Genomic DNA, 22,011 nt, shown 5'->3' on the forward strand with positions numbered 1-22,011 from the left:
AGAACTGCCCCATAGGGTTTCCAAGGAGCAGCTGGTGGATTTGAACTGCTGACCTTTTGGTTAGCAGCCGAGCTCTTAACCACTGCACCACCAGGGCTCCTTTTGAAGAGTACATTTATGAAAAGGCCTTTTGTTGTATTTTATTTTGAATTTAACAAGCCAGTGTGTTTATACTTAAAAAACTTAGCGATTCAAAGAATTAAAAAGATAATTCATGGGCTCCATAATAAAATTTGTAGGAGGTTTTAATTGTTGTTATTGTTTTCCTTCCTCCCTATGTCCTTTCCTTCCTTCCTTTCTTCCAACCTTCTTTCCATCCCAGATCTGTCATTTGACATATATGAAGGGCAGATCACTGCAATACTTGGCCATAGTGGAGCTGGGAAATCGACACTGCTGAACATTCTTAGTGGGTTGTCTGTTCCTACCAAAGGTAAGAGATTTTTTCCCAAAGTCAAGTAGACAAAAAATTAGCTGTTAATATAAAGTCCTTCTGATAATTAATCACAAACACAGATATCCAGGGGAAAACTGGAACTTTATGTTATTATTTTATAGAGATATATTATGTTTGGAGCCCTGGTGGTACAGTGGTTAGGAGCTCAGCTGCGAACCAAAAGGTCAGCAGTTCGAATCCACCAGCTGCTCCTTGGAAACCCTATCAGGCAGTTCTACTCTGCCCTGCAGGGTCTCTATAAGTCGGAATCAGCCTGGTGGCAGTGCGTAGTCATAGTAGTACCTAATATTTAATTGGTATATATGGAATTTGAATAGTTCATGATAATTATTTTCATGGTCATTAATTACCATTTAGAAGTCCCTGGGTAGTGCAAACGATTAAGTGTTCAACTACTATCCAAAAGGTTAGCAGTTCCAACCCACCCAGAGGTATCTCAGAAGAAAGGCCTGGCAATCTGCTTCTGAAAGGTCAAAGCCATGAAAACCCTATAGAGCCATTCTACTCTGACTCACATGAGTTTATCATGAGTAGGAATCAACTATACAGCAACTGTTTTCTTTTTGGGGGGCTGGTGGTGTTAGCATTCCAACTTGTATCAGCTAGCTTTCTCTACGTGACAAACCACCCCCAAAGTTAATGGCTTAAAACAAAAACGTTTTGTTGTTTCTCACAAGTCTTTGGGTTGGCTGGGAAGTCTTTCTGTTCCGAACTGAAGTGGCTGGGACTGGATTGCTTAGCATGGCATCACTCAAGTTTTGGGGACTTAAGCAGGAACAGCTTCACCTTTGTGTCCATGTGGACTTTCATCTTTGAGGAGGTTAGCCGGGGATTCTTCACCCAGTAATCACCATGTTCACAGCAGCAAGAGAGCTAGACCACAGTGTGCAAAGCACTTTCCAGCCTCTGCCTTTAACAGGTTTGCTAAGATCCCACTGGTTATATAAAAAACAAAAAACCAAACCAGTTCCCATTGAGTTGATTCCAACTCATGGAGATCTCATATGTGTCAGAGTATGATTGTGCTCCCTAAGGTTTTCAGTGGCTGATTTTTCAGAAGTAGATCACCAGCTTTTTCTTTCAAGATGCCTCTGGGTGGACTCGAACCTTCAACCTTTTGGTCAGCAGCTGAGCATGTTAACTGTTTGCACCCCCCAGGGATGCATTGGTTATATATATTTAAAAAAAAAAACAAACCTGTTGCCATCGAGTCCATTCCAACTCATAACAACCCTATAGGACAGAGTAGAACTGCCCCATAGGGTTTCCAAGGAGTGGCTGGTGGATTAGAACTTCCAACCTTTTGGTTAGCAGCCGTAGCTCTTAACCACTGTGCCACCAGGGTTTCCATTTGTCATATAGCCAAGCCTAAATGCAAGGGGTGGATAAAGAGACTATCTCTTGATGAGAAATGCTGCAAATAGAGCCTTTTTTTCAATGCATCACACAACAAAAATGGAAAGTCATTATGTCTGAATTATCCTTAAAACTAAAATCATATACTTAAAAATTTTATTAATAAATATTATAGGGTTTTTTTTTTAATTTAGAAAGATCTTTATTTAAGCATTATCCTGATATTAACTTCTCATCTTTGTTATAGGTTCAGTCACCATCTATAATAACAAACTTTCAGAAACGACTAACTTCGAAAATATCAGCAAGCTCACTGGAGTTTGTCCACAATCTAATGTTCAATTTGACTTCCTCACCGTGAAGGAAAATCTCAGGCTATTTGCTAAGATAAGAGGGATTTTTCCACAAGAAGTAGATAAAGAGGTGCATAAATATGTTAGGGCTGAGGCACTGGTCAAGATGAGATTATTACTCTTATATGCACTGAGTTTTATAGTTTTTTCCATTAAATTATCTGTGCCTAAATGATTATATAAAAGTTGGACAAAAAAATCCTATTTAAATCCTATCTAACATTTATATATAACTTACAATGTGCCAAGCATTGTCTTTAACTTTAAACATACTCAGTCGTTTATCCCTCACAACATCCCTATGAGGGAGGTACTGTTATTATATCCATTCTACATATGTAGAAACTGAGGTTCAGAGAGGGCAAGTAATTTGACCAAGATTTATGCAGCTGGCAAACATGGAGTGGTATTCAAACCCAGGTAGTCTGGCTCCAGGATCCGTGCTTTTAATCACTACACTTGACAGCCTTGGATTTATAAAATAAAGTCACTTCCACCTCACACAAGCCGTGTAGAGCTTATAACATTCCCTCAGGTGAACCCTAGCTTAGATAAGAATGAGAAAGCATCAGAATATTCATCAGAATCTTCTAGAAAGTGACACTACTGGTCATCTAGAAAACTCCTGCTAGGAATAGAGAGCTAATGCCAGGGTGAGAACTGTGGAAGCCAGAAGAAAGAAAGGAAGGAAAAGAGGGAAGGAGGGAGGGAGGGAAGGAGAGAGAGAGAAAGGAAGGGAGAGAGGGAAGGAAAGAAAGAAGGAAGGAAGGAATCTTGGTTTATGATATAAATGTTGTCTTTTGGTTAGGTAGAAAGAGTTTTGCTGGAATTGGAAATGAAAAATATTCAGGATATCGTTGTTCAAAACTTAAGTGGTGGACAGAAAAGAAAACTAACCTTTGGGATTGCCATTTTAGGAGATCCTCAGGTAAGTGGAACTAAATTTACAGGGAATCCAAATTTTAAAAAATTAAACTTTTGATAATAACTCAAACCCTTTGTTTGCAAAGAATATCTGTGATAAGATATTTATAGCAGAACATTAAATATGAGTATAATCCTAACCATAATACCTTTTAAATATAAATAATTTATAGTTTCTTTATTGCTTCTGGAAGAAATTCACCTGAGGTGGAAAATGCTTTTCTGTATATCTCTCCTCTGCAGATTTTCCTGTTAGATGAACCAACTGCTGGGTTAGATCCCTTTTCAAGACACCGCATATGGAACCTCCTGAAGGAGTGTAAAAAAGATAGAGTGATCCTCTTCAGTACCCAGTTCATGGATGAGGCTGACATCCTGGCTGGTAATTGTCGGTTTCCTTTAGTATGGGGATGAGGGCTTTAGAGATCTAAGAAATATGGACTGGTATTCTGAACGGCTGTATCTTTACTGGTGATAGTGCAGAGAGTTTTACTCCAACCCATTGAGTGTATTCCAGAGAATTTGTATCACTGTGATTTTACAGGGACATTGTCTGCCAAGAAGCACACAGATTGCAAAGTAAGTGACAGTCTATATTCTAAGAGATATACTTTTACTCAGAATTAAGGTAAATCAACTTAATAATCAAGTAATTTTAATGTATGATGTTCCTTTAAAACATACAATGTGATGATTCTCAATATTAATAAATATATCCATGTAATTTAATATCCCTGATGGGTTGGATGGCAAAACAACAGCCTAAGGTATATAAATAGAATTGTTGTATGCCGCTGAGTCAATTCTGACTCATAGCGATCCTACAGGAAAGAGTAGAATTGTGTCTATTTCAATGAACCCTTATTAAGCTATTTGAAACTATTGAAGCTCCTAAATTAGACTTAAGTCATTTAATCCATTATCTGTCTTTTCTCAGAAATGAATGGGCAACTTCCTGACACTTTATTCTTTGATCTTTTCTTTTCAGATAGGAAAGTGTTTCTCTCCAAAGGGAAGCTGAAGTGTGCAGGCTCTTCTCTGTTTCTAAAGAAGAAATGGGGGATTGGATATCATTTAAGGTACGGCCACTTGAGGAGGCTGAAAATAAATGAGAACTGGGCTTGAGTAAGGCATAAGTCTTAAAGCTAAACTTTACAACACTAAAGCAAATCTTTTATTATTATACCCAGATGTTTGTACGTATGTGTGTGTATTTTATATATATATATATATGCATAAATACATATATATATGGTTGAGAATGTAATAAAACTTTCTAAGCATTGACACATAGTATTTCACATGCTCATTATCTCTCACCCAGTGTATTATCTGGAGCCCTGGTGGCACAGTGGTAAAGAGCTCAGCTGCTAACCAAAAGGTTCAACAGTTAGCATCCACTAGCTGCTCCTTGGAAACCCTATGGGGCAGTTCTACTACGTCCTATAGGGTCGCTATGAGTCAGAATCGACTTAACAGCAATGTTTTTTGTTTTTTTTTTTTTTTTTGGTTAGTGTATTAATACAGTTTCTTAAATAGGCTTCCTACTTCCACTCCTCACCCTAGAACCTCCACTTCTTTCTTGTTCTTCCTCTCCTTTCCTTCCTCTTTGTTTTATTATCATTATTTTGAATGGTAGTATATTTTATCTGTTGTTTGTTGAGTAATTCACAGATATGATATTCAGCATTATTTTATTTAAATCTTTTTTTTTTGAGATAGAAACTTTTGTTACTCTTATTCTACAGGTAAAAATATAGTCTCCCTAGATTAGTAAGTGGTAGAACCAAGAATTGAGTCAAGATATTTTTAACTTCAAAGTCTAGTATCTAAATCCATGTCTTAAACTACTTTTTAATTTATATATGATCGGTTTGTTTTTCTGAAGTACAGCTCTGATTCACATCATCCATACTTTAAAAAGAAAACATGATGATGACAACAACCACACAAAAAAAAAAAACTTCAGTGGTTCCATTATCCCTACCAGAGTCCAAACTACTCAGCCACGGAATGCTAGAGTAGTTCACCCTATCACGACTCCTGTCTCATTCGCCCTTACCCAATTCAATACTCTCTAGTTAAAATTCCCCGACATGGTCTGCATTTTCCCTTTGTTTAAGGTATTTTCTAAGGCTGGCACAGCTTCCTTGAACTCATTTCCACCTGTTTAAATCCTAAACATTTATTGTGGATGCTACCTCATCACGTAGATGTTAGTATTCCAGCTCTGGGTAAGATCCCAATTTCCTGATTTCCTAAAGCATTTTGTTTGAAATTCTGCTTGGAAATCATTAAAAATCACGTATAAAGTGGGAGTTGTAATTTCTAGTTGCAAGTAAATATTATAGAAAAAGAAATGAGATGATGACTACCATATTGCATGGCAACCTAACATGCTCCGAAAACACAAAAACAAAAAAAACAACGCTAGTTAGGATCCCTGGCTGATTCACAGGTCTTTCCATTGGCTCCTGGATACTAATTTGTGTATTTGCTTTACTTCTTCTTCTAAGCCAGAGCTTAGCAAACTAGGTCCCACAGGCCAAATCTGGCCTACTTCTTGTATTTGTAAATAAAGTTTATTAGAACATAACCATGCCCATTTGTTTACATGTTGTCTATGACTGCCTCCCTGTTACAATTGCAGAGTTGAGAAATTGCAATGGAGACCTACTGGGCCACAAAGCCTAAAATATTTACTATTTGGCTGTTTATAGATAGTAAACCATTCTTCTAAACTGTAAGTGCCTTGGAGGAGGACACTGGGTCCTGCTCCTGTAGTCTTCTGTAGCCCAGCAGAAGTCCCCAAAGTGAGCTCGAAATATTTCTTGAATTGTTTCTGTATTTTATGGTGACATTGGAGAGAACATTTAAGATAATTTTTTGCTTCATTCCCTCAGTGGATTTCACTGGTTCTAAGAATGGCATATATTCTTGTAAGTTCCTGCATACCTTACGAGTAAATGGAATAATTTTGACTTAAGCACTGGGTAAATAACAATTTTTTTGAGAGCTTGCTAAGTGAAAACCTCACTATTACTCAAGTCTTAAAACAAGTCTATATGCTAGTGTCAGTATTCCAGTTTACTAATGAGGAAACTGTTTAGACAGGCTAAATAACACATTTCAAACTGCAAAACCACTTTTTAAAGCCAGGTCACTACCCGTATTTTTTTTCTACGGTATACTTTATAACCTTGACTCATAGATTGATTTTGCAGAACTTTTTGAATGTTTTTATACAACGGGAAACTTACCTACAGTGTTTTTGAATGGATAGACTCATTTTTCTCAATGATACTCTGTTCTTATTCAAAGTTCTGTTGTTAATACTAAAAAGAAAGGAAAAAATTAACCATCCTTCCACCTCACACCAATATTCATCCATCTCACAACCCTGCTTATCTAGTCCTGTTTTCTTCATAGCACATGACTATTGATAATCATTTATGTTTCTTTACTGGTTTTCTGCCTGCCCCTCCACTAGACAGTCAGCTCTGCAAGAACAAGGCGATTGTTTGCCACTGAACCCTCAACACTTAGTCCAATGCTTGTCACATATTAAGAACTCTTACATTGGATGACTGCATTGAATACTGAGCCTGTTTTGCTCCTACACCTATCCAAAGTCGTCTGTTCTTGCCTAATACAACAATCTTATTTAATTTTACTTTGAACATATCTTGAACATTATCTTGTATAATCCTGGTCTTTGCTGTTTTGCATGCCTCGTGGCCCTACTCTGTAGCTATTCTCCCTTAAGGACATGATCAACATTGAGCTTCTTGAGGCAGCATCCTCCATTAACTTGGACAGTTTTTCTGATTTGCTTTTTTTTTTTTTCATTTCCCTCACCACATTTATATGATCTGATTTTTTGTCCTCTCATTTTATGTTCACATGGCCTATTTCTTACATTAGATTTTAACTGATTTTTTTAGTTTGTCCCATAAGGACTAGTAATTTTTTTCACAGTATTGGAGACTATGTCAAATAACATATGCCTTTCTTTTGAACACCAGTTTGCAGGTGAATGAAATGTGTGTTCAGGAAAAAATAACAGCACTTATTAAACAGCACATCTCTGATGCCAAATTATCAGCAGAAAGTGAAGGAAAACTTATCTATACGTTGCCCTTAGAAAGAACAAATAAATTCCCAGGTAATGTACATGAATATCATGAAATGAAATATGTAAATAATATTCATAATAATAATATTAATGATAATTACTATAACTAACATTTATTGAGCACTTAATATGTGTCAGGTATTTGAAAGATGGTCAAAATAATACAGTAACTGGGCTGTTTTATCTATATTGGGAAATATTATTATATTCTAATAGTTGCATTGTAATACCTGGTCATTTTGAGGAGTTTCTTTTAGTTCTTCATTCCCCTTCCAGTGTTTAGCAGAAAATTCAAGTATTCATAAGATACACGTTGCCATCGATTCCAACTCATAGCAACCCTATAGGACAGAATAGAACTGTCCCCATAGGGTTTCCAAGGAGTGGCTTCATTGTTGTTGTTAGGTGCTGTCGAGTCGGTTCCAACTGATAGCGACCCTGTGTACAACAGAACAAAACACTGCCCGGTCCTGTGCCATCCTCACAATCATTGTTATGCTTGAGCCCATTGTTGCAGCCATTGTGTCAGTCCATCTTGTTGAGGGTCTTCCTCTTTTTCGCTGACCTTCTACTCTATCTATCAAGCATGATTTCCTTCTCCAGGGACAGATCTCTCCTGATAACATGTCCAAAGTATATGAGACATAATCTCGCCATGCTTGCTTCTAAGGAGCATTCTGGTTGTACTTCTTCGAAGACAGATTTGTTCATTCTTTTGGCAGTCCACGGTATATTCAATATTCTTTGCCAACACCACAATTTAGGAATGGCTAGTGGATTTGAACTGCCGACCTTTTGGTTAGCAGCCAAGCTCTTAACTACTGTGCCACCAGGGCTCCTTCATAACCATACATGAATACAAACAGTTGAAAACCTCTGGCTCAACCACTCTGTTAAACAGACCTATGATATGGCTGTTTCTCTTGACATGACTTTTGCCATAACTTTGGGGTTTTCAGGCCAACACATAAAAATTTTCTAATTATGTTTTTCATTCAGGGAAACCACTCCCTGATAATGGCACGTTATGGGAGCATAGTGGTTAAAAGCTACGACTGCTAATCAAAAGGTTGGCCGTTCAAATCCACCAGCTGCTTCTTGGAAACCCTATGGGGCAGTTCTACTCTGTCTATCCTATAGGGTCACTATGAGTCAACTGGATGGCCATGGGTTTTTGTTGTTGTTTTTGTTGTTGTTGTTGTTGTTTTCCCATGAGGGCTAGGTTGAGTGGTTGAAACAATTAACTTGCCATGTGGGTGGTTAACAAAGACAGATAAATTACCACACAAAACCATTCAAATATACATTTCATAATGGCAACACAAGTGTTCCTTAGAACCAACAAGCAAGTTGTTACTAAAATCGTAATTAGTGCATTTTAATAGTAATTATAATTTAGAGGAAGTTTGTAGAAGTTTTAGGTAGAATGAAGAGTGAGACATAATACTTATTAGTGGTTTAATATTCTCTTTTACTTTACTGGATACTACAACAAAGACAGAAAGCTTTTTGACTTTTCCTTTCTCCCGGCAGAAGCCCCAGGCTGAAGCTCCGGGACTTCTGCCATCTCGCTAGGATTTAGAATTAGATTTTTACTTAAACTTCATTTAATTAACCACTGTAATTTAAATCTCCATAAGCAAGGACATTGTTCATTGCCATATGAACAAGTGATGCAAGATTATTTTTGATGAAATGAACTAAAGAATGAGGTAGAATTGCTTAGAGGGAATGATTACTATCACAATTTCTTATTATTCCTAGAATATGCCCTAAGTCAATTCCTCATTCTCTGTCTATGTGATATTGTGAATTTTTTCTTCCATAGTCAGAAGCAGAAATTTTAAAAATGACATATGTGTTATGTCCTTTCTTTGACAGATATTTTCTGAACTGAAGAAGATTCTGCACCATCCAACTAATTCTTTTAAAAAAAAAAAAAATTAGATCTTTCCCGTTTGTGGTTGTAATATAAATGACCCCATTTGTGTCTGTTTTCTGGAAAATACTCTTCAATTAATTAGGCTTAGAGTTGGAAAAATCAAAAGTTCTCCTATTAGTTAATTTTTATAAGCAAGTGAGAGAAAAACTAAAATAAAATCTTAATAGAAATGTGAATGAATATAAATTAATACTTGATCGTAAGAAGGTAATACTTTGGCTGACAACTGAGACAAATTGAAAATAATACATAGTATTTGAATAATAAAGTTATTTATTACGAAATTTTCATTTTTTTTCAAATGTCCTTGACATATCACAAGTATAATTTCATATATTTGCCCTTTTTTGTTTGAAAAATTGTTCTCAGCTCACTTGTATTTTTGTGTGTGTACGTGTGTTTATTTGCTGCTCTGTGTGTTCATTAGACCTTTACAGGGATCTTGATATGTGTCCTGGCCTGGGAATTAAGAATTATGGTGTTTCTATGACAACTCTGAGTGAGGTGTTCCTGAAACTAGAAGGAAAATCAGCCATTGACGAATCAGGTAAATAAAATGCACGAAAACTCATGTAAAAGTTAGTATTCGCAACCCCCAGTGTAATATATATTTCAAAAAGACTTTGTTCCACGTATGTGATTACAAAATCTGTGGCCATTCTGATTAAGGACATTTTTAGACAAACTTTCATAAAGACAAAAAGTACCCTTGTCACATTTTTTACTTCTATTGTCAGTATTGCCTCTCTGTTGAAGATTGCCCATTTACTTCTAACCCGGACTCATTGCCCTCATCTTATCTCCAGGCCACTGAGAGAAATTTCAGACCAAACGTTTATTCTAAATCTCTCTTTAAGCGCTTTGAATCACTGCTTTCTAGCTTCCATGGTTTCTGATGAGAAACCAACTGTGAATCTCATCGAGGATCCCTTGTATACAATGAGTGGTTTTTCTCTTGCTGCTGCTTAGATTGTCTTTTTGTCTTTTGTTTTGTTTTGTTTTTTAAAATAATATTCTGTTGCATTTTTGGTGAAGGTTTACATAGCAGTTTAGGTTTCCATTCAACAATTTCTACACAAGTTGTTCAGTGACATTTGTTACATTCTTCACAATGCGAGAACATTCTCTGTTTCCATTCTGGTTGTTCTGTTTCCATTAATCTCATTTCCCTGACTTGTCTTTGGCTTTTAACAGTTTGCCTATGATGTGATTAGGTGTGGATCGCCTTAAATGTGTCTTACTTGGAGTTTGTTGAGCCTCTTTAAAGTGAAGATTAGTGTTTTCCATCAAATTTGGGACACTTTTAGCCATTATTTCTTCAAGAATACTTTCTGAAAATTTCTATCTCTTTTCTCCTTCTGGAACTCCTATTACATGTATGTTTCCGCTTGATAGCATCCCACATTTCTCTGAGACTGTTCGTTTTCCATCGTTTCTTTTTTCTTTCTATTCCTAATACTAGATAATCACAACTTATCTTTTGTTACATTCACTGATTTTTTCTTCCACCAGCTCAAACGTGTTGTTGAGCTTCTGTAGCATATTTTTTCTTTTTCAATTATTGTACTTTTCAACTTCAAACTTTATTTTTTATAATTTTTATTTCTTTAGTGATATCGCCTATTTTATGAGACATGATTGTTGTCTTGATCATTTAAAGTGTGTTGTTTAATTTACAAATAGTTGGGAATTTCCTGTATAGTATAGTTATTGATATCAAAAATTTTAGTGTGGTCATAGAACATAGTTGATAATTTAAAATCTTTTAAATTTACTAAGTTTGCTGCTGAATTCACATTTGGTCTATTTTGGTATATGTTTCTTGTCCGTTTAAAAAAAAGTGTGTGTGTTGTGTGAGCTATATACATCTAGAATATATATTTATAGAACTCCAGTTGTTGTGTCAATATGTGTCAATTAGGTCAAGTTGGATGATGGTGTTGGTCAATGTATTTTGTCTTTACCGATTTTTTTCCTACTGAGGAGTATTAAAATCTCTAACTATAATTTTAGATGTGTCTAGATTTGTTTTTTTCTCCCTATAGTTAGGTAAGTTTTTACTTCAGGTAATTTGAAATCTGTTTTTAAGTGCGCATATATGAGGGTAAGTCAGAAAGTATTGCTACTAGGATTCCAATTCATATGTATATGGGTTTATTCCAAACAAAACATGTTTAAACATGTCTCTGCAAACTGTGGATGGCTGTGGATGGCTATAGACAAGTTCTCTCAATAATACGCTAGTCTTAGTCTTGTTAGGGTGCCTTCAAAAAAAAGATACTTTCTGTACCATGAAAAAAAAAATCTTGAGGTCAGGGCTAATATCAAATTTTTAACAAAACTCAAGTGAACATCTTCCCAAATCATTGAAGCTTTGCAGCAAGTTTATGGGAATGCTGCCCCACATAAAGCAACAGTTTTTAAATGGATCAAGCATTTTAAGGAAGGTCAGGAAGACCTCAAAAATGAGCCAAGAAAGGGAAGACTGCTTAGAAGGTTATGGCGACTATTTTTTGGGATCCCAAAGGGATAATCTTGATAGATTTTCTCAAAGGACACAGGACGATCACAGGAGCTTGTTATGAAGAAGTTTTAAGAAAATTTGCATTGGTGAGAAAAAGGCCAGGAAAGTTGCACCGAGGAATTTCTTTTTCCATTATGACAATGCACCTGCTCATTCTTCCAGGATAGCAAGGGCTGTCCTACAAGAATTTTGTTGGGAAACCTTACCCCATCTAACCTATAGCCCTGATCTTGCCCCTTCAGGTTTCTTTTTGTTCCCAAACTCAAAGATCATTTAAAAGGAACACGATTTGTTTCCCTCAAGGATGCCAAAACGCTGTTTTGACATGGAGTAAATCGAAGAGCGCAGAATTCTTCAGGGAAGGGTTAGAGAGATGGACATATCACCTTCAGAAGTGTATAGACCTAGATGGAGGATATGTCAAGAAACAATAACTTCACATTTTGATATTTTTGTTTAATAAAAGTTTCTGTGAGTTTGTAGCAGTACTTTTTGACTTACCCTCACATTTAGGAGTAATATGACTTCTGGATGAATTGCATTCGTTGTCATTAGGAGAAGTCCCTTTTGAACTCTGGTAATGGCAGTTGTTCTGAAGTCTAACGTGTCTAGTAAAAATAGAGGTATTTCAGTTTTAATGTGATTTTTATTTGCATGGTGTGTTACTCCACGCTTTACAAAATTTTCAACCTGCTTGTGCTTTTAAAGAATATTTCTTATAAATAGCATATAGTTGAATTTTGCTTTTTAATATATCTTACAGTCTGTGTCTTGTAAGTGGTATTTTTAGCCCATTTAATTTTAATCTGATTGTTAATATGGTTAAGTTTAAATCTATCATATTGGTCCCATCTGGTCTTTGCTTTTGTGTTGCTTTCTGCCTGCCATTTTTTACGTATTATTACTAAGCCATTTTATCTCCCTCTTGCCTTTTTAGCTATACTTCTTGGTATTACTTGTTTTTCATGATCACCACATATATTACAATAGGAAGCTTTACTTAAAATAGTCTATATTCCAATAATACTATGTTATGTATACTTCTATTCCCCCTTGCACTTTGGTATGGTTTTCTCTCAGCTTTTCCTTTCTATCCCCAGCATTCAGTGTACTATTCTCATGGGAAAGACTTGGTAGATGATGCAATCTCACTGTGTGACTTGGGCACCATATGATTATAGTCAGTCATCCCAGCCCATATGAGAACATTAGAATTTAATATGGGCATCGTTTTACTTATTCATGCCTACAGCAGTTCTCTCCTTTTGCCTTGCCCCGAAATGTTAAAACAATCACAGGAATCTTTTCCCCTAGTTGGATCTGCCCTTTATGAAATTGAGTCTTTTTAGTCTTTTTTGTATCCTCCTCAGAGCCCTGGTGATATATTGGTTAAAGCATTGGCTGCTAACCAAAAGGTCAGTGGTTCGAACTCACCAGCAGCTCCATGGGAGAAAGACGTGGCAGCCTGCTTCCGTAGAGATTTACAGCCTTGGAAGCCTATAGGGCCATTCTACTCTGTCCTATAGAGTCGCTAAGAGTCAGAATTGACTCAGTGGCAGTGGGTTTTCTTCTGTTTGTTTGTTTGTGCCCTGCTGTATCTGATGTATTAAAAAAAAATTAAGACATAGTCTCTTGGTAAGGGGGATGACAGTTTCTTGCAACTGGAAAAACAAGTTTCTTGAAGTATTCTTTTAATACACTGTTGAACTCTACTAGTTTAAAATCTTTACATCTATATTCATAACTGGAATAGTTTATTTTTGTGTTTGTGGTTATGTTTGTGTATTTAGGGTGTGTGCCTTTTGAGATTTGACATCAGCATCATACAATGGATACCATCCTGGTATCTAGGGACTGTACAGAACATACAAAAGAGTACAGCCTCAAGCCCTGTGAATAGATTTGAAATATCTTCAGTGGCAACCATTCACAGTTCACCCCCAGTTTATAGCTTATCATTTCTTAGTTGAGCACTTAATGCAGGTGTTTCTATTTCCAAGTTTACCAGCCTAGGCACTGTGATGACTTTGTATATTGCCTTAACTTAATTGCTTTTATGCATTATCTACATCCAAAGTATCTTTCTAAGATTGTCTTTCTACTCTTTCTTCGAAAAGAATGAATCTTTCATTTGTTTCTCTAGTTCAAGGCAGCAGTCAATAGTACCACATAAATTATTAACTATTTTTATGCAGAAAACGCTTTCTAATTGTGATATCCTTGGTAGAACGAACTCCTACCACAAGTTCAGTAAAGAACATCTGAAGTGGGATTTTGTAAATTGCTTATTGTGTGTTTTACAGATGTTGGCATTTTGGGAGAAGTACAAGCAGAAGGAGCTGGGGACACAGAAAGGCTTGTTGAGATGGAACAAGTCCTCTCTTCACTTAATGAGATGAAAAACACAATAGGTGGCATGGCTCTCTGGGGAAAGCAAGTCTGTGCAATTGCAAAGGTTCGCTTATTAAAGTTAAAGCATGAAAGAAGAGCACTTTTATCACTGTGAGTACCAGACTGCCATAGATTTCCTTTCAGTCAGTGTGTTAGAAAACAAACCTAAGGTGGAAACTAAAAGAACACAAATGAGAAACAAAAATACATTTCTGCCTCTGCACACCTGGGTAAAGTATAATGCCCCGTTTAATCAATGGTCTTAATATTTATCCATTCGCAGACCAGCAGTTTGAATTTATAATATTTCAGGGAAAATTTTAGTTGAAGTTGTTTAAGTAATGTAAGTTTTCCTTTAATATTTCCTCTCTTTCAATTCCTCCACAATTGTAAATGATGGACACATTGGGATGTGGATCCTCTTTCCAGGAATCCGTACCAATGCGCTGGATATTTTAGATGTTATATGGTTATCCTACTGACTCTTCCTTGAATGTCCTACTGGATCTTCTCTAGGCATCCTGAATACGTCATTCCTTTCCTCCCACGGGAAGGTAGCTCACTCTCCATACCTACTATGTGCATAGTAGAGGCCATCTCTGCTCCCAAGAACCACTTTACCTCACATAAGCATCCTGATGTCCATTGTACCTTGGCTGTCAATCAATGCCTTGTCAATCAATACTTTGTCTAACTAAGGATCAAATAGATAGGAGGCCTGGTGCATAATAGAATCTCAACAAATGCTTCTTAATGAATAAGTAATGAGAATTCATTGATAATTTTTGAGACAGAGATTATCCCATTGCTATTGAGTCGATTCCAACTCACAGTGAGCCCATAGAGCACAGTAGAACTGCCCCATAGTGTTTCCAAGGCTGTAAGTCTTTACAGAAGCAGACTGCCACATCTTTCTCCCACAGAGTCGCTAATAGGTTCAAGCTGCCAACTTTGGTTAGCAGCTGAGTGCTTAACCACTGTGCCACCAAGGCTCCTTCAGACAGAGATTAGCATGATTAAATAAAAATCTTTAATATTCACCTGGCAACACTGTATAAAGGAACCTTGAGAGAGTAAAGAATGGAGAGATGCCAGCTGTTTAATAAGAATTCAGACAACACAAAAAACTATGAAATTAGGAATTGGAGAAAAGTTTTGAAGTAATAAACATAATGAAGGTATAATAGGTAAGATTTTTCAACTTGCTTCAAAGGTGGAATATGGAAAAAGAAAGAGTAAAAAATAGTGAAAATTTTGAGCCTGAGAGACTAAGGAAATTGTGTGGTCACTAATAGAAATAGTGACTATGAGAAGAGGAGTAGACATGAATAAATTAGAATAAATGTTGATAAATTTACCAGCAAAAAGGGAAAACAGTGTACTGGAAGCCCAGAAGAGAGGCAGAATCTGTACATACAGCTAAAGGAGACATAGCCCATGAAATCGTATGATATCCATTGGCTACAGAGAAACAAGAGAAATGAATAAAGGATAAATCTACATCTTATCAACTGAGAGATACAAAAAGACAAAAAATACTCAAGAAATAAGACAGATCTATATATGTTTAATTTTCGTAATTTCTTGATCTTATTAAATTATAATCTGCTCAGATATTTTTAGGAGACTGGGAAATGGCTATATGTTCACGTTGTCAATTTTCTTCCATGTAGGCTATTGATTTTAGGGATTGGATTTTCCCCTCTTCTTTTGGAGTATATCATCACAAAAATATATCAAAAAAGTTACACTTGGGAACTTTCTCCTCATATGTATTTTCTGGCTCCTGGACAACAACCACATGACCCCCTCACTCGCTTATTGATCATCAATAAAACAGGTGATAATGTGGAAAATACTCTTTTTCCAAATATATTTACTGTTCAAAGAATTAGTTTAAAAAAATAGCCCTTCTTGTGTCAGGGAATGTAATTTTAGTGTACAACTTGACATTAATTTTCTTAGTTTTGTGATATTTAACATATTTAACTACATATTAGGGGCAAGCATTGATGACTTTATGTATTCTGTGGAACACCAGAACATAGCTCTGGAGGTGGATGCATTTGGAACTAGAAATGGCACAGATGACCCATCTTATAATGGAGCCATCACTGTGTCTGGTAATAAAAAGGTAAGCTGTACTCTGTTGTTGTTGTGTGCCGTTGACTCAATTCCGACTCGTAGCAACCCTATATGACCTAGCAGAACTGTCCCATAGAGTCTCCTAAGCTGTAATCTTTATGGGAGCAGATCACCAGGTCTTTCCTCCTGCAGAACGGCTCGTGAGTTTGAGCCACTGACATTTCCGTTAGCAGCCAAGCGCTTAACCACTGCACCACCAGGTGATTTTTCCCAAAGGTGAAGAAGGCTGTTTGAATATAATACCAATATACTTAGGTCTCCAACTGAAGACACAAAAATGGAAAAAAAAAGTTTTTTGTTTATTACTTAATGAATTATATTTGTTGGTATAATAAATAATTAAAATTTATATATCAATCACTGGCTACCAACACAGTGTGTATTAGTAAAATACATACTATACAATATCCACTGCCAAGTGCATATTTAAGCCTAAAGAATTTATATTTCCTAAAGGATTTTTAATACACATATTCTGAAGCTTCTGTTTTGTTCTTAAATAATAAACTTTTAACACCTGGCTTTGCGAAGCCTTAGGCTAGACAGCTCGTGGTCCTGAAAATGAGACACAGCCTGTATACATGTTTTGTTTTAATTATTTGAAGCCATTTTAAAATCATGATTTTTTCAATTAATATGTTGAGTTCTGACTGATTTTGAAAAAATAAAGGTTTTTGAGAATTTATATCTTTCTTTCTTGTATCTTAGAAATACCACTTTTCGTTAGCATGCAATGCCAAAAGATTGAATTGTTTCCCAATTCTTATGGATATTGTTAGTAATGGGCTACTTGGAATGTTTAAACCATCAGCACACATCCAAACTGACAGAAGCACATTTTGGGGGGTAAGTATATAATCTTAGAGACGCTACTCCATTGGGAATTCCCCAGCTGTCCCTTTTAAGTATTGGTATATTATTGAGTAAACCACAACATGATAAACTAACACTGGGATTCATGCTAGCTCTGTGGCTTTAGAAAATCAATACATTTTTCAGGGCTTCCATATTTAACTACCTATTGGGGCAAAATAGAAGTAACAAAACATTTTTCAAAGAGCATGTGAGGCACCAAAAGTGGAATCATAGAGCACCGTGACTAGCACACAGTTGGTACACTATGTGTCTGTTTATAAGGGTGAAGGGTATAAAAATAGATAGGTAGACAGACAGGCAGACAGGCAGACAGACAGACAGATAGATAGGGGGATAGAAGCTTTACTATTACTTTTAGAAATATTGCAACAGAAAAAAAAAACTAGGATGAAGTTAAAGCTAGAATTACAGACCGGCTACATCAGAATTACTCCAAGTTCAAAAATAAGTATTCCTTGGGCCTACTCCAGACCTCCAAAAGCAGCTTTTCCATACGTTCGACAAGAAAATGCTATTTCGAAACAAAATTCAGATGACTGAGATGTATATACTCTTTAAAGTTTGGACACCTAAAGTTGGACCAGAACATCTATTGCAGTTTGTGATTATTCACTTTTGATTATTTTATGAACATTTTTCTCTCTACTAAAGAGTTCTTTGAACATAGGGACCACAAGTTTTTTTGTTTGTTTGTTTGTTTTTTAATACTATATAACACCCGGTACCTAGGATGGGGCCTAGAACATGATAAACCAAAACCACCAAACCCACAGCCGTCGAGTTGATTCTAACGCATAGCGACCCTGTAGGACAGAATATAACTGCTCCATAGGGTTTTCAAGGCTGTAAATCTTTATAGAAGCAGACTGCCACATCTTTCTCTCACAGAGCGGCTGGTGGGTTTGAACTGCTGACCTTTCGATTAACAGCTGAGTGCTTTAACCGCAGTGCCACCAGGGCTCCTTAGAACATGATAAGCACTAAATAATTCACTTGTTAAATAAATAAATATCAGAACTCATCAAATGATCTGTGTCCCACTCAACTCTAGGATTTGATGAGAATAGAAATGGCCAATAACCATTTATTCATGAGTGTATAAAATGGACCATGTATCCATTATTATTTTCATATGCGCCAGCAAGATCTTGAGTTACCTTCTCACACCATACCTCATTGTGTGCTCAGAAAGTAAAAATTCCTTTCAGTTAGGATGTGCCAGAAACTTAATTGTCAAAGCAAAAAGACTTCCATCTACAAAGACATCCTGTTTTAGCTAGAGTGAATCTGATACCAGCCCAGTTAACCTTCTGTTTATGTGCCCAGCATACTAACTTTAACATCTCTGACAACTCATGTTATTGTCTATGGGAATTTACGTGCTTATTGCCCCAAAAGTAAGTATTTTCAATAGTTGCAGACCTTGCTTCTGTACTGCCCAAAGTCAATGGATTTGCCACTGAGTACAGAGTCCATACCATGATAAACAGAGAAAATATTGAAGTTGTCAAGAATTTCATTTTACTTGGATCCACAATCAACGCCCATGGAAGCAGCAGTCAAGAAATCAAACAACGTATTGCACGGAGAAAACTGGTTGCAAAAGATCTCTTTAAAATGTTAAAAAGCAAAGATGTCACTTTAAGGACTAAGGTGCGCCTAACCAAGCCATGGTGTTTTCAGTCGCCTCATATCCATGTGAAATCTGGACAATGAATAAGGAAGACCTAAGAAGAATCGATGCCTTTGAATTATGGTGTTGGTGAAGAATACTAAATATACCGTGGACTGCCAGAAGAGCAAACAAATCCGTATTGGAAGATCTACAGCCAGAATGCTTGTCAGAAGCAAGATGGCAAGACTTTGTCTCACATACTTTGGATATGTTATCAGGAGGGACCATGTCTCTCATGCTTGATAAAGTAGAGGGTTAGTGAAAAGGAGGAAGACCCTCAGTGAGATGGACTGACACAGTGGCTGCCACAATGGGCTCAAGCATAACAACAATTGTGAGGATGGCACAGGATGGGGCAGTGTTTCGTTCTGTTGTACATACGGTTGCTAAGAGTCAGAACTGACTCAACAGCTCCTAACAACAACATTGAACCCACCCATCTTGCAGGGTGTTCTGGAAGGATTCTGACGATGATCTTCAACCTCACCATTCTGTGGTTAACAAGTGTCTTTCTGATGGCCACGATGAAGACCATCAGCCTCTAACTATGACGTTCTTCACTAATGTACTTAATTAAACAACAGCTATATGAATCATGGGTGCTGGCTTTCAACCTATATGTAACACGGGTGCTGGCTTTCAAGACAGTTGGTGAATCTTCTATCCTTGAAGATTATTAAAAATAGGAACAGCAATAGGTATAACTAATGGTAAAAGTTTTTCTTGGAGTTTTTACTCCCCTTCTAATATTTCATCTCTACTTTTGAATCCTCAGCCAGTATTTATCTGGTCTAATGTTATACCTAAAAAGAAAACTTATGTTCCCATAAAATACCCTTTACGATTTTTGAGTCAAGCACTCATATTTGAAATAATTCAAGATCAATTAGGAAATTGAATATGTTAACTGTGGATTATTATTTAGCACCAGCATAAATTTTAGAATTATAAAGTAAGAAAATAAGAGATCTTGCTTTTACCTCATTACTTTCTGTGTAATGTTATCAATTCATTCACCTCCTCTGAATCAGTTTCCTTACCCACAAATTCGAGTGTAAAACCAAAAGTCAAGCTTCAAAACTGGATGGATAATGGAAGAGTTTGGGAATCTCAAAAAGGACCTAAAGCAGAATTACTTATAATCAGTTTAGTATTTTTTTTTAATGTGCTCCATAAAATTAATTTTGAATGTGTTTGTTCAACTCATTATATTATTTGCGATTTCAGGAGGAACAGAATAACCCCTTTGAATTCCTAAGCTTTACCATGTTCTGGCTGATTTTGGCAGCCAGTTGTTCTCCTTATATTGCCATGAGCAGCATTGAAGATTATAAGGTAATAATGAGTAATTGAAACTTCCCTTGTTTGGTATAATTAGAGGCTGATGGCAACATAGTTATAGCATTTTTCAACAGAATCCTTACACACGTTTACATAGTGAGCAGCCAACTCATAAATCAAATCCAAGCTATAAAAATAAAAAGAAACATATATATATACATAAAATAAAAGGCAAATATGTCTTTTAATAATAATAAATGAAAAAATATATAGAGAGAGATTTAGATAGATAGCTAAATAGATAGATAGATGATAGATAGATAGATAGATAGGAATTTGACTTCTAGCCAAGATGAGGAAACAAGAGCCTGACTTGGTCTTTCATGATGAATAACTAGGAAAATGGACAGAATATTAGATATTTGACAATGGGCAGTAGATGACTATGATCATCACATACAGAAAGGAAAGACATCATGTGGACCTCATGATATCTCTATCTTTCTGGAGGCATGTTCTGGACCACAGTGCAAAGAAGGGAAATCCAAGGAGAGCACTTTATTTTCCTGAATTGAGAATACAGAGCTCAGGGTTTGGGAGGACAGAGGTGGCTAAAATTTACGTGACAGAATATTGATAGGAGCGTTCTATGCTCTAGAAATCTGCCTTGGAATCTCACAGAGTCTAATGCTGAATACTGAGCTAAGCACATATAGGGTGAGGCCAGCCAAAGAACAATTAGGAGGCTGTAAGATGAACAATTTCCAGATCTCCACAGGGCTGGGAGTTGTTCCATCAGAAGTGGGGAGAGTTCTCAGTGAATACCTGTATATTTGGGAGTGGTGTTATTGTTGTGTGCCTTCCAGTCGATTACAACTCATAGTGACCCTATAAGGCAAAGCAGAACCACCCCCATAGGGTTTTCAAGGCTGTAATATTTACAGGAGCAGATTACCAGATCTTCTCTCCCTCAAAGCCACTGGTGGCTTTGAACTTCTGATCTTTTGGTTAGCAGCCAAGCTGCTTAACCATTGTGCCACCAGGGTTCACATCCAGGGACGGATTACCCAATAAGCAAGGTACACACAAGTTTACTTGTGCATACTTACTAATTTGTAAGTAAGTAATCCCTAGAAGGAAGGATGTCGAGACTTCATCTCACTTACTTTGGACATGTTACCAGGAGGGACCAGTCCCTGAAAAAGGACATCATGGTCAATAAGGAAGAGGGTGAGCGAAAAAGAGGAAGACCCTCAACAAGACGGATTGACAGAGTGGCTGCAACAATGGGCTCAAACATAGCAACGAGTGAGGACAGTGCAGGACCAGGCAGTGTTTGATTCTATTGTCCATAGAGTTGCTTTGAACTGAAACCGACTCGAGGGCACCTAACAACTATTCTGTAGTGCACAATTTCATCAAAGATGTGGTGAACCCCATGTGAAATTGTGCACTACAGATTAGTAAGGAAACACAATTAAGCCTGTCTGTACCTTGCTTACTGTGAGCCAGGGCATACCATGCTTACTGGTGAATCCACTAGTTCTAGGGAGTCCTCGATATAGAGTCAACGCAGAATCACTCTGTGATGGGTAGTTAGTTGCTTAGATGGATATATCTGTACTCTTCCCACCTCCCCACTCATAAGTCATTAAGTCACTGTTTTGTTTACTTGAGCTCTCATACCTCGATTACTCTGAGGTCTTCTTTCTGTACCAGATGTGTGATGAGCATCCATGTCATTAACTAAAGCAGCCAACAGATAATTTATGTTTGAAACTACCCATGTCCCTTAATCCAGATAACATTTGTAGACATGGAGCAGAATTATTACAAATGAAGATTTTTATTTGAGTATTTTCTTACATAATCTACATTTTCTGAAACCGCAAGTTGAAATACCACTTTCTGTCTTTTCTGTCTCCTAATCAGAACAAAGTCCGGTCTCAGCT

At 36.7% G+C, this 22,011-nt stretch overlaps 1 protein-coding gene across 1 annotated transcript in view; it reads left to right on the forward strand.

The window, feature by feature from the left end:
• Positions 1-22,011, forward strand: part of LOC101360224 (ATP-binding cassette sub-family A member 8) — a 75,886-nt gene that overhangs the window by 35,831 nt on the left and 18,044 nt on the right. The window contains exons 12-24 of the mRNA XM_023729435.1: positions 323-433; positions 2,061-2,236; positions 2,975-3,094; positions 3,334-3,472; positions 4,079-4,169; positions 7,116-7,255; positions 9,595-9,714; positions 13,995-14,193; positions 15,756-15,922; positions 16,083-16,216; positions 16,936-17,073; positions 20,006-20,113; positions 21,992-22,008. Of these exons, the coding sequence (XP_023585203.1) occupies positions 323-433; positions 2,061-2,236; positions 2,975-3,094; positions 3,334-3,472; positions 4,079-4,169; positions 7,116-7,255; positions 9,595-9,714; positions 13,995-14,193; positions 15,756-15,922; positions 16,083-16,216; positions 16,936-17,073; positions 20,006-20,113; positions 21,992-22,008 (1,660 nt within the window). The remainder of the gene's footprint in view (positions 1-322; positions 434-2,060; positions 2,237-2,974; positions 3,095-3,333; positions 3,473-4,078; positions 4,170-7,115; positions 7,256-9,594; positions 9,715-13,994; positions 14,194-15,755; positions 15,923-16,082; positions 16,217-16,935; positions 17,074-20,005; positions 20,114-21,991; positions 22,009-22,011) is intronic.

Source organism: Trichechus manatus, unplaced genomic scaffold (genome assembly GCF_000243295.1).
Source record: "Trichechus manatus latirostris isolate Lorelei unplaced genomic scaffold, TriManLat1.0 scaffold00028, whole genome shotgun sequence".
Taxonomy (NCBI): Eukaryota; Metazoa; Chordata; class Mammalia; order Sirenia; family Trichechidae; genus Trichechus; species Trichechus manatus.